Source organism: Columba livia, chromosome 6 (assembly GCF_036013475.1).
Source record: "Columba livia isolate bColLiv1 breed racing homer chromosome 6, bColLiv1.pat.W.v2, whole genome shotgun sequence".
In the NCBI taxonomy this organism is placed as follows: domain Eukaryota; kingdom Metazoa; phylum Chordata; class Aves; order Columbiformes; family Columbidae; genus Columba; species Columba livia.
In genome coordinates, this window is record NC_088607.1 from 3,116,697 (window position 1) to 3,130,849 (window position 14,153).

Consider the following 14,153-nt stretch of genomic DNA (forward strand, 5'->3'; position numbering starts at 1 on the left):
TTATACAGGCCACGTGTAGCTTTCTTTCATTTAGACTACACCTAGGCCCTATATGGCTGAGAACAACAGGAATAATAATTTATATATAGTGGAAAATTTTATTTTAAAGATGAGAAACTGCAGAAGGTGCAGGAAAATAATTTGACTCAAACACTCAGGGGAAAAAAAATACCTAACTGTGTATCTTAAAGGCTTCAAGCCTGTTCAGATTATCAAAAAGCTGACTTGATTATAGTGTGAGAACCTTCACAGAGAGAAAATACCTGTTATTAAAAGCTCTTTAATGCAGCAGAGAAAGACACAACAGGCACGTATGGCTGGAAGCTAAATACAGACAAACCCAAACGGGAAAGGGATTCATGATTTTCGATGCTGCAGGTGATCAAACCAGTGAGATGCAGAACGTTCCACATCCTCTGCTACCAGCAAATCAAAACTGAAAATCTATTCAATATTCAAACACAAATTATGAACGGAACAAAGGCATAAATGTGGTCATTTAAGAGTTCTGATATGCAAGATGTGGACAACATGGTGTATCTCTATAGTGTGGCAACCCCGATGCACCAATGCTCTTTTTGGCAGTTGACCCCATGCAATTAAACTAACGGATATCCTTGAGATACAAACTCTAAACCAACTCGTTAAGTGATGTATCTGCTCAGAGTGAAGGTGTCCAGGGACTGGAACTCTTTCTGCTACAGGACAGAGGTCACTGGAGCATCACACTTGTAAAGCGCCCCAGTATTATTTGTTCATGTGTCTTCATGGAAGCAAATGCATGACAAATGAGATGTTCAGCATCAACGGTTAGAACAAGTGACTCCCGCACCAGGAGAATTTCATAATCTCCTAAAAGGTACTGCTACAAAGAGCACACACAAGTCTTGGTAAGAAAACTTCTCTTGCTGTTCCTCCATTCTTATTGCACATGCACCACAAACAAGTCCTGTGTAGTTCTACAAGTGGTATTTCTCTGACATTAAGCAATATCAGATTTCACACTCAGGCTATTCCCCCCCAAAAGAAGACTTGAGGGTGAAACTGCAATCCTCACTGTCCTCAGCAGCACACAGCAGCGGCACCCACGGCAAAGCTGTTCTCAGTGCCCCCTCCAGAGTCGTAAAATCATTTCAGTTGGAAGATATCCTCAGGATCATTGAGTCCAACCATAACCCAACTCCAGCACTAAACCATGTCCCTAAGAACCTTATCTATACGCCCTTTAAACCCCTCCAGGGGTGGTGACTCCAGCACTGCCCTGGGCAGCCTGTTCCAATGCTTCACAACCTTTTCCATGAATACTTTTTTCCTAATATCCAATCTAAACCTCCCCTGGTGCAACCTGGGACCATTTCCTCTCATTCTGTCACCTGCTACTTGGGAGAAGAGACTAACACCCTCCATTCTATGAGGCTGTAGGACCATCCAGGTAGCTGTTCTGCGTGTCCACTTCTTCCTTGCTCCTCAACACATGGACTCTTTCGTATTACATCACATTAAAGCTCTCTCTTTGGCATATAAACTGTTTCTCTTCATACGAGATATTATCCTACACCTCATCTACTGCAACACTACATCACCTCCAGCATACTCTATTCTTAATCTTTGTTTTCATGAGTGTGATTTAAAACCACATTAGTCAACACAAGCATCTTCATTCCCAGTTATTGTCTTCATTACACAGTTTGCACTTGTAGTTTCATGGCTGTTGGATCTTCCTATTATTCCATCCGAGAGACTATCAATGCAAATGCTTGGCACTGTACATTTCTAAGAATACACTCTTAAGTGCTTGGAACCGAACCATATGAAAATAATCAGGCGTGTAACTTAAGGTCAGGATAAAACGGGAAAAATCAAACTCAAGTACAAGAATACTGAGAGGTAAGAGCCCTACACTGATGATTTTTCAAAAGTTTAAAGTTTATACCCACAAACTTGATATCAAATATTCAATTTTTTCATAACACACCAACAGGCTCAAGAACCGCCCTGGAAATCATTTTCTTCATTTCTTTAATACAATTCTATATCAGATTTTTCCAAATCTGTATACATCTTAAAAATTCAATGTATTCTGTAACAGTATGCCATGAAAAAATAATAAATGCTCAACAAATAACAATAATTGCTTAAATTATTGCTACATCACGGTAACACTCTAAAAACCTGATTCTGCACAAGACATAGTATTTGAGAAAAGATTCAAAAGAGACACTACCGAGATTTGTGCCTTAACACAGAAGATGCTAACTAGATTTTCCTTCCCAATTCTCACTGTACCTTTCACAGCATCACTCTCTTCATAAACCATATGCTAGTGTCAACGTTTTCCTAAGCTGATACTTACAACATACAATTGCCGCCATATTATGGACCATTCCCGCAGCGTTGTGGTGACCTCCTGAATCAAAGGGAGCTCGTTGGGTATCACTGTCTCATGTTGCCTGAAGAGAAAAGAGAGTTGTAATTAAGCAGTAGCTTTGGGAAGGATGGCAGAATCGCTACGAAGGAACTGCTTCTTCCAATAATGACAGGGTTGAAGAGAACATCACTTACTATAAAATTTGTGAGTTAAAAAATGATGTATTATCAGCTACAGAAGTGGTGAACACCAGTACAACCATGAGACATAAATGGTACTTTGGTGGGTTGCAATTATGCTCCTGAGCTCACACTTGTCCCCCTAATTCTTTATTTCTAAACTCACAAGATAAGGATATCGATACACACCTCACCACACCGTTTGTTATTGAGACACTGATTTTACACTAAGCAACCAAGACGAAAGCCAAATACGCGCAACCAACAATGCCGTGGTGCTAATGCGCAATTGTTCCTCAAAATATTGCCCTTGCAAAGAAAAATTAAGCGTGCAAGTCATTACCATTAAGTTTCTGTATGACTCGCTTTAAAATTACGTGCCACAAAAGTAAGAAACAACAGCAATGTCTTTTAATATTTCAGAAGCAGGGTACTTAATGGCAGTTTTATAATCAGCAAGAAAGATGTCATTATGCAGCAATCTCATGATTAGTAGTTTTATCATTTACATATTTAACAGTGTATAAAAATAAATCTGGTACAAAGGAAGAAAATATTTCAATCCTGTTTCACTCCGTTTCGTTCCTGGCTAATTATTTATTAATTTCATTTCACCTTTTTCCCCCTGGGATTTGGTTGGGGTTTTTTTTTTCCCCTGGTTTTAACTAAATTTTTGTTGGGAACTTTTACTTGCACGTGCGGCAAATCTGATTTAATATATAGAGAACTGAACTTTAACGACTGTTTAATAACAAAAAGCAGCCCAAACTATTTAGTGTAACATGTCAGGGAAGGGAGCAGGAGAATCACAAAATGAACAATTCCACAGAAATTTCTCGGTAAGGCAGAAAATGACACCTGGATAAAGACTTTTGGCCAAGAGTCCAGTCTACAACATTTAGAGATGAGGGAATTTAAGAAACTACTTAAATTTCATGTGCATAAACAAAAGGTGTCTCGTATCAAAGACCTCTTCAAACATACCAGGCAGATGCCATAAGATTCAAGGGCTGGAAGATAAAATAAGTTGGAAAAACTGAATTTAGAACTAAAGCAGGGGGTGCAGGAAGCTGATCTAGGTAATTATTGAGAGAGTAATAAAAGCAATAAAGAAAAATGGTAAATTATTAATTCTCATGAAACAGATTAATACAGAGAAGGTTCTGCTTTAGCTCAACTCCATGATAACACAGCTAAGGACAATACCAGCCAGAAGCGCCTTCGAACTTGAGCTGAGTTACCAATTTAAAATATTTTTAAAAAGAAACACACATACTTCCATCATTAGCCACTCAACTAACTGGAAACAAGTGTTAATTAGTTGCTAATACACCGAAATTATATTGGTACAAATAGGAAAACAGCTTTTCATTATCTTTAGACTTACCCTTTGCCTTCAACTGTTGCTTCCTTAAGATGTATATAGGAGGCAGGAAATATGCCCTTTGAGAGGGAAGGGAAGAGGAAATGTTTTAAATCACCAGTCACACATAACATATCGTATCTATTACCTAAAAATATGCCAAGACACACTCGGGTTTGCAGAGCTACTGACACTCTTGAGCATCAGAATAATTGTGTTGCTGTGTTGTGGGGGTTTGTTTAAAGTTATGTTTAAATTCTGCATTGCATGTCCTTTCAAAAGGTGTCATTGTAACCTTAGCAAATACAGACTAAGTGTTTTCAAACCTGTCTTCACCACATTGAAGAAATTCTCTTTTCTCCAATGTTTCCAGGCTTCCCATTAAAATAAACACTGTGTGAGAACAGGAATTATACGGGGCTGCCTCGCTGCAAAATAAATGGGCAAATACAGACCACAGACCACAACCAGCAGTACACAAACTATATATAACGCAGTGTCTTCTCCCAACAACCTATCGTCAGTGCTACAAGCCAAAAACCTCCTCCAAACACTATTGCCAAACACCAGCACTGCTTTTCCAAAAAAATAAGTTCTAAATTAATCTCTAGATTTCAAAGACACAATAATACTTTCCAAATAGTGTAAGCTCGTTTAAAAAATTAATGTAAGTCAAGCGGAGAAAAATCAGTTTCCTCCACCTGTCCCTTCGAGGTGGTTGTTCAGCTTTCTTATCTGGGAACACACAAAAAAGAACTTATAGAGTTATAGAAACCGGGGGGTTCTTCTAGTTCAAGTAAAACATAAAATCAAAAGAAATCGCTACATTGAGCGGACAATGCAGCAACACGTGGAATTCATTTAAGGCAAGAAGAGCAAGCAACGGATTCGTAGGCTGTACAAGGCGTGTTTGCAAAACATGGCTCATCAGAAATGGAGTGTATTTCCAGAAAAAGAAAATACCAAAATAGAATAGAAAAAACATAGAAGAGGCCTGGTTAGGGAACGGGTGGGCCGAACCACACAACTCCACTCTGTATTTTAGACATGCAGACGCAGCTCAAAGTGCACCTCTGTAGGCAAACATCACATTTGCAGTGAAAAAAGAAGCAAAGCCAGAAGTCGTTTAGCTCTGCTTAATTACTACTATAAAGCACAACGCTCAAAAAAATAAAACACAATGGTACAACCGTTATTTGTGCTGTTTTCCCTTGTTTTTATCTCAGAAAGGCTGCTATAAACAGCACACAAAGCCCAACGACTGGGCACGATTACCCTGCAGAAGATGACTTCCCCTCGGAGAAAACGACTCAAAATCACAATGTGGATCTCCATATCACTTTCCAAGATGCAATTGCATTTTATGAGTAATGTATTATTTAAGAGACAGCGAAGCAGAGTGTCAGCCCCTGAACAACTCAACGAGAACATAAAGTTCTGAACTCTTTACTGAGACAAAGGCTCTGGGGCAGCAGTTAGTGCAGAAAACAAGCTGATGCACATCAAGCCATCTATAGGGACTGTACGTACACATAGCCTTAAATAGCAAAAAACACATATGCAACTCAGCTTTTAGGCCTCACTAAAATAAGTTTCAGTTAACTTGAAAAACTCACATTTACCAGAAATAGAAACAAGCGCTCTGCTCTGGCAACACTTACCTTCTTGGATTTTTTCCGTAGCGTATAACCTCTGTACCAACCTAGGAGGGAAAAGAAAAAGGTTTAAAAGTTCATTAATGGATTAAAAAGTTCATTAATGGCACCCAGCAGCTGTTCCTTCTGAGCTCAACAGCATCTTAGTGCTGTTTCCAGTCCTGCTTCATCCCTGCCAACATTCACACACATACTCCACCTGAAATTAAATTTGCTACAAAATTAATATCCTGGCTACGACAAGTCTTCTTGGAAGCTGTGAAAATCAGAGTGACCATGATTAAAACTGATGGAGACAACTACGTGACAAGAGATGGCATTTTACATGATGCATTTAATTGCCTTTCATTTCATTTCAATCAGGAATTTACCAACATAAACAAAACCAGCTTAATAGCACTAACTTTACAAAGATGTACTGTTTGACTAGTTCAATTTTAAAACCTATTTAAGTCCCACAAATGCAAGTTTCCGAACACCAATCAGCTGTTTGTTATCTCAGCAGAAAACAAGAGTACTTTGGGATTTACGGTTCGCACATTGAAATACAGAAGGAAGGAGGCCTCCAGCCCTAATTCAGCATGAGGCAGCAAACGCCCGGCCTGATGTCGCATGACTGTCCCAGGCAGGTGGCCGTGCCCAGAAAACTGCCCCATTTATTGTGTCCCCAGTTCAGGACACGTCTGCAAGCAATCGCCATCACAGCTAAAACAAAACCCTACAAACTAAAGTCGTTTTGCCTCATGGAAGACCCAGGCAGGAAGAAAGTTCAAGGAAGACAACACGTGCTGATAAATTCATTACCTACACTCTGGGACTAGAAATCATAGAATCAAAGACTCAGAATGTCCTGAGCTGGAAGAAACCCACAAGGACCACGGAGTCCAGCTCCCGTCCCTGCACAGGACACCCCACAGGTCACCCCGTGTGTCTGAGGACGTTGTCCAGTCTCTTCATGAACACTGTCAGGTTGGGGCTGTGACACCTCCCTGGGGAGCCTGTTCAGTGTCCAGCACCTCTGGGTGAAGAACCTTTTCCTCATGTCCAAGGTCTCAGGCACACATGATTTTTCAGTCTGTTCTCCCGTAGCAAAAAGTAAAATGATTCATCATCCTCACACTGCACCAGAAGCTCCGTGATCACCTGGGATGGTTGCCATCCAGCAGGACCTGGACAGGCTGGAGAGCTGGGCGGGGAATAACCTAATGAAATTTAAAAAGGGAAAGTGTAGAGTCCTGCATCTGGGCAGGAACAACCCCAGGTTCCAGTAAAGGTTGAGAAATTACATATTAGAGAGCAGTGTAGGGGAAAGGGACCTGGGGGTCCTGGTGGACAACAGGATGAGCATGAGCCAGCACTGTGCCCTTGTGGCCAGGAAGGCCAATGGCATCCTGGGGTGTATTAGAAGGGGGTGGTTAGTAGATCGAGAGAGGTTCTCCTTCCCCTCTACTCCACCCTGGTGAGACCACATCTGGAATATTGTGTCCAGTTCTGGGCCCCTGAGTTCCAGAAGGACAGGGAACTGCTGGAGAGGGTCCAGCGTAGGGCAACGAAGATGATTAAGGGAGTGGAGCACCTCCCTTATGAAGAAAGGCTGAGGGAGCTGGGGCTCTTTAGTTTGGAGAAGAGGAGACTAAGGGGGGACCTCATTAATGTTTATAAATATATAAAGGGTGAGTGCCATGAGGATGGAGCCAGGCTCTTCTCAGTGGCAAACAATGATAGGACAAGGGGCAATGGGATCAAGCTGGAACAAGAGGTTCCGTTTAAATTTGAGAAGAAACTTCTTCTCAGTGAGGGTGACAGAGCCTGGACCAGGCTGCCCAGGGGGTTGTGGAGTCTCCTTCTCTGGAGACATTCAAAACCCGCCTGGACACCTTCCTGTGCGACCTCATCTGGGTGTTCCTGCTCCAGCAGGGGGATTGGACTAGATGATCTTTTGAGGTCCCTTCCAATCCCAAACATACTGTGATACTGTGATGGTTGGCGCTGTCTTGTCTTCTTCAGTCTGGTGTCTACAGCCATCACAGTTCACTTCCCCTGAGCAGCTGCAACGGCCTCTCACCTCGCGTTTCCACCACTTCCACAGGAACACCAACAAGAACTGTTGCTGAAACAACCGTGCAGAGTTTCTGGCTCAGGTGCAAAGAAGGCAAAGCATTTCTGCTAACGTTCACTCCACCGGCTGACATCTGTGCACGGACACGCACGGATTTCAGTCCTATAAAAGAACTAAATTCCCCTCAGTTTTACACTAATAAACCAACATTTTGAAGCTCTGGAGTCTAAACTGATAAGCACCGTAACTCTGATCAAATGCAATGTACATACTAAAAATCACATAAGCGAAGTACATCTTGGCAATCCATTCCCGTATATGGTAGCAACACCATATCCTATAGAAACCTGCCTGTCCTTAAAACGGCTCCTCTAGACTACACGAGATTAAGATCTCCCAACTTCTCTGCCTCTTTCATCTACAGAGATAAAACCAACACCACACACGAAAAACAAACACCATGACTACCTTACACCACTTCAAGTCCCGTGTACACACATAAGTCTTCAATACTACTCCTAACTTAAGAGTTATTGCAGAAAACTATTTCAAAATAGTAACTCTTCTACAGTAGGATGCCCCAAGCTGAACGCATAATGCAGCAGATACTACTGAAACAAGCCAGGTTTTTCCCTAAAATCTTAAATACAGAGGGAAGGGGCAAACTTTTGAGAAGCTGCATCATGGTAATGCCGTTTTGCCCAGGAGCTGACTCTTCAAACTGCTTTTCTGCCCTATTTCTTGTATTATTTGGGTGTTTTCTGTAGTGCGGCCTAGCGCAGCCCTGGCCCAGGAGCAGTGATGGCAGGAGGTCCCTGGGCACTCACCTGGGCCTTTGCACATATGGTACAAACCCCACCTGGGGCACAACCTACACTAATTTTATGTAGAGGAACTTCGAGATCAAAAAGCTCAAATAATTACCTCATAACGGCAGCTCTGCCGACAACAGAGAAGAATTACGACACCTAATTTCCCATTGCAGCAGGTACGTAATGAGTAACCATTACATAAAATGTTTGGAAGAGCGTTAATTTATTTACATTTCTTTTAATGTGAGTTCATCCCTTGCATTTGAAGCCCAACCACCATGAGAGCGAGCAGGTCTTTATTATTCAAGTCCAGAGGAAAAGTGAATCATCCCCGCTGCCCCACTTAGTTGGCAGCAGTCATCACTTGACGTGGTTTTACATACCCGACTCAGGATCCACAGTTTCTCCTGCATTCATTAAATAAATCTATTTATACATAAAAGAACAAAGCTGCACAATATTTAAATTATCCCATTTCCATTTAAAATTTTGGCATTGTTAGATTTTCATTAAAGCATATAACATCAGATAACGGAAAGATTACTTGGCTTAGAGTCAGACTTGGTATTGCAGTCAAAAGGTGAACTCAGTAACAAAAAGCCAGCCTACGAACAATGAAAAAATTCATTTGTACACTGATGAGTAGAGCTTGTTACTTTTGTTGAAATTGCCTTGTTTGTTTCAGTGAATATAACAATAAAAAAACCTATTAAGTCAATATCCAAAATAAGTTTATCACACAGGTATATCAAAAGACCGATGTCTAGTGAAACAAACAAATAGATATATTAAAGGAAATCACATTTCCACAAGACAAAAAGTGTTACAATATTTTAAACAAACACAGTTCAGTTATATGTTACTTATACCTTTCCGAACTACAGCACACCATAAAATTTCAAGTCAAGGATTTAATGAAACAGCTGTATTTTACTTGGCTCAGTACTCGATCAAGCAGGAGCTGCAAAGAGTTATGACAATTTTCACATTCTGTTGATTATCAAACTCCGCATTCAAGTTCCCTTTTACATGGACCAAGGAGGAAAGATTTCGGTACACGTTATGTTTCTACAGCTCCGTATCTAAACAAGCAAAGCCTCTGAAAAGCCTGAAATCAGTGCACAGCACTGGAACACATGTACACATCTCATAAGTGAAACATAAATAATTTAGGACCCAGGTGACTTTCAAATTCAGATTAAATCTCTTTTAGCAGCAGGCTCTTTTGCATCACCCAAAAAGCATCTATCATTTCTCTAACACAGGGTAGATGCTACAATCGATCCATACAAATAAAGCTGTGCAAACATCCATCTTCCATAGAAAAGGAAATGGTTATTCACCGGGTATCGACCTCATGCATCTTCATTCACATTCAGCATTAGTTAGTTCTGTGCTCATTAAAAATAATGTGTTTTGTCCTTTAGCAAGAAAGTAATTCATCACCTCATAACATGAGAGGATAGTCACAAACAGAAAAGCAATGCAATTGCAAAAACAACGTTTTCAAATGCAACTTTTGCCAGCTTACCTTCATACGTCTCTAATATGTGCACGGTGTCGCCTATTTGTAAGGAAAGTTCATCCGGGCCCCTCGCATCGTAGTTGTAGAGAGCTGGACAGAGGAAACACTGCTATTAGCACATGCAAGACAACAGAACTTCCAGGCTTTGCTTTTCTCCATATAATTGTTTTTATTACTCACTGTTGCCATTCTCAACATCTTTGTAAAGATTTTTGACAAGAAGAAGCCACAAAAATTCATCCAAGTCCTTCAATCCATCCATATTTCCCCTTGTAACAAATCTCCAAAAGCCACAAGCCCACTTTCTAAGTCCCTCACTCCATTTATGATGCTTTGCTTCTTCCTATCAATACACTCAATTTCTGTCAATTTTATGCAGTTCTGTAGAGAACTGCACTGTCTTCCACTGTGAGCCCAACACACAGCAAACCTACACAGTGTCTTCAGAAGAGTCAAATCACCACCATGAATATACAAGAACGATTTCTCAGTCACTTCATTAATTTATTGCATGCATAGTATATTTATAAACAACACTGGACACTTTTAGATTCAGCAGGACAGGGTGCTGGGCCATCTTGTCTAGACGGGGCTTGTGCCAAGAAAGGTTGGACCAGATGATCCCTGTGGCCCTTTCCCACCTGGGATTCTACTCATTGATTCTTCCTACATGAATTAAAATAGCTCCAGGGTCACGGATGAGGGACAGCGCTGCTCAGAAGTGTCCCAGTGTGACTCAGATATTATCACCAGAAGAGAAAGACCTGGATAAGTTACACCTAACTCCCCTTCTTGCAGGAAATCTCAACCTCAAACTTAAAACCTACAGCAAAATGCCAAAAGCCACAGAACCCCAGAATGTCAGAGATTAAAAAGGACCTCGAAAGCTCATCAAGTCCAATCCCCCTGCTGGAGCAGGAACACCCAGATGAGGTTACACAGTTATAAAACAATGAGATATCACACCCAGGACCTCGCTTACCTGCCCAATCTTCTCCTACCCCAAGGAGTCCTAACCAGCAGACTAGAGCCGATATTACACAGGAAAGCAGCAACATAAATTACATCTATAAAACCTGGTAAATGGAGAAAAATACTTTCTGGACCTCAAATCTGATAATCGGTTTATCCCCAAGCGCACAAGCAGGAAACATCCAAACGGGCCCATGAGAAGCCCTAATCCCACCACGAGGATGGGGCACGGTGCCATGACTTCAATTCCAACCTCCAGGAGTTACTATTTGTTGTACCCAAAACTTATCAAATTCCAGTTTACAATGCTAAGAATGACAAATACATCACTGGCTGCCTTGGTCCTTTCCTCTGTGGTAACTCCTCTTGCTTGACGGACTACAGACTTTGAAGTAGTAAATCAATATATCTGAGTGCAAAAAGGAAAAAAAATTATACAAAAGAGCAATTTGAATGAGAAAATAGAGTATACAGTGTAAGATTATAAGTAGAGAGGACACTTCAGAGTAAAAGGAATGAAGGTCAAGTGCATCACAGAGACCAGTAATAAAAGCATTTAAATTAAGGCTTTAGAAAGTAATATAGTTCTATTGATATCAAAACAAGCCAAGCTAGCTATTCCTGTTATAATTCTTTTGTTAACTTCTGTTTCAATATTAGAGAAAGGTAAACTCTCCCCTCTAGGTATCTGGTAGGGATTATCTCAAAGCCATAACTACTGTCCTGCAGAAGTGGGTTCTGTGAAAAATAGATGAACAAAAATTAACATTTCAAACCGCTCTGAGCAGAGGGACGTTGGCAATGGTGAATACACGGGACAGTCTGCTCGATAACACTCATCAGAAATATTTTCAGTTCAGTTTTTGCACATGCCAGAGCAGACAAAGTCATGCCGCCAATACAAACTCCTCCAAACGTGTGTGGCTGGAGTTCCACACCAAACTCCATCCTTTGGGTATCTACTGCTTTGTACCAGACACCCCACTCAGGAAAAATCCCCATTAGGACAGATTAATAACAGGCCTGTATTCAATCCACACTTTGGCTAAGAATAAAATGAAGGATCAAAGGCAGCTGTGAATACAAGATGTTAAAATTTATATCCAAGAGCGCTAAGTGGCGTCTGTCGTAACAAGGAGGGTCATATAACAGTAGCTGCGCTGTAATGACCAATTATTTCGACTGAAAATGATAAACAGCCATCGAGTGGTAACTACTGCCCGCAACAGCTCCCATCAACCTGAAATGAGTGAGGAGCAATGGCCATGGAGGGAAGATTTCTCCCTAAATTTATATATGTGTGTGAAAAACATGGATACAAACAAAAGAAAACAGAACAAAAATAATCACGTTTTTGGCTTGCTACAGCATTGACAGACCATGAACCAACCAAAACAACTAGAAAGTGCATTTCACCCCTGTGATTACAAAATAAGCCTTGAACTACACTGCACACTCCTACGTAAGCTTAGACACAGCTCCCTCCCAGGGTACTTCTTAATGCAGAGTGACATCAAAAGAAGTTATGACAGATATAATGTTTGACTGGAGCAAACAACAAGGCTTTCATTAAAGGAAAAGGCAAAATTTGGAGGAATCAAGCATGAAACTGGTATGCTTATATTTTGTCTGATCAACTGTATTTTGAGTCACCGTTTAAAATATTTAAAAGCCTGAAGTATAACTTCCAATTTTTTTTTATTTTTTTTTTTTTAACTGAAATCAAGTTTTGCTCCATTTGGAAAATCGAGTTCTCAGCATGAGATGTTTTCAGCTTGGAGAGCTCCAAGCTAAGTGAAGCATTAGGAATATTTCCATCAGGTAACATCAGCCTCCCCATCATGCTTGAGCTCAGAACCACAGCCCACTGATTTGGCAATGGAGTTACGCAGTCTCCAAAGTTAGACAAACCTTTGCTACAATGCAAAAGTGAGAAAATAATATGGTTACTCAAGCATTTATGACCAAGACCTAGCCAGCATCAGTTAACCTCATGGTTAACACCAACACAGCATCCCCAAGGCTCTTCATCCACACACAGATTAGGGTTTTTTTCTCTCTAATCCCAGGCTGGTTGGGTTGAAGGGACCTCTGGAGATCATCCAGTCCAACCCACCTGCTCACGCAGGGTCACCAGAGCAGATCACACAGGGTCATGTCCAGGCGGGTTTGAATGTCTCAGAGAAGGAGACTCCACAGCCTCTCTGGGCAGCCTGGGCCAGGCTCTGGCACCTCAAAGTAAAGAAGTTTCTCCCCATATTCAGATGGAACCTCCTGTGCTTGAGTCTGTGCCTGTTGCCCCTCACCCTGTCACTGGGCACCACTGAGCAGAGTCTGGTCCATCCTCTGACACCCACCCTGGAGATACTCATCAGCAATGATAAGATCCCCCTCAGCTTCTCTTCTCTGAACAGCCCCAGCTCTCTGTCGCTGCTCATCAGAAAGATGCTCCAGACCCCTCAGCATCTTCATAGCCCACTGCTGGACTCCCTCCAGTAATTCCTTGCCCTGGAGAGTCCAACCTGGACACAGAACTCCAGATAATAATCATCTACTGAAGAGGCCCAGCTGAGCTTCTCTGTTGCAACGAAATACTCTCATCCCTTATCATTTAGAAGAATGTCATTAACAATCACTTTCTCCTTAAGGGACACATTTATGACAGAGGCAACTCAAGAGACCACGAAGCAGAGATACCAGAGTCACTGGAGCTCAGGAAAGATGCTGTGTTGTGAGCTACAAACCCACCATTTTTCTGCAGGAGGAAGAGCGGCGAGCTCAGGCTCCTGCAAACCGCTGCCAACTCCCTGAGCCAGGGCTACAGTCCACACCATACATCAAGTGCCAGCTTCATCAGCCTTAGATGAGCAAGAGAGTCACCTGCAGAAGATCCTCAAGAAGGTTAAGGGGGGTAAGGTGCTCCCTGATGCCCCTGGCACGAGCTATGAACCTCCCAGTCACCAACATCTGGCCAACATTTGCTACTTCTAAGGTTCGTCTGCAGAAGGGAATGACCACAACATGTTCTCAAAGTTGTGCACAAAGAAATAAAGAGCTTTATTTTCCAGTTCCAAGCAGCGCTATTACTGATTTGATCTAGAGCTGTGGGGAGCTATTACATTTACAAAATCGCACATGTAAACCACATTTCTGTGACCTTATGTGCACACTTGCACCGGCTTCTGAACAGACCATTTCAGGTGCAGTCTTATATCTAACC

General features: G+C 41.6%; 1 protein-coding gene across 2 annotated transcripts in view; it reads right to left on the reverse strand.

Moving 5' to 3' along the window:
• Positions 1-14,153, reverse strand: part of DOCK1 (dedicator of cytokinesis 1) — a 278,334-nt gene that overhangs the window by 246,546 nt on the left and 17,635 nt on the right. For both annotated transcript variants that reach the window (XM_065066732.1, XM_065066731.1), the window contains exons 2-5: positions 9,968-10,051; positions 5,572-5,612; positions 3,935-3,990; positions 2,354-2,450 (exon numbers count right to left, since the gene is read on the reverse strand). In XM_065066732.1, coding sequence (XP_064922804.1) covers positions 2,354-2,450; positions 3,935-3,990; positions 5,572-5,612; positions 9,968-10,051 — 278 coding nt within the window. The remainder of the gene's footprint in view (positions 1-2,353; positions 2,451-3,934; positions 3,991-5,571; positions 5,613-9,967; positions 10,052-14,153) is intronic.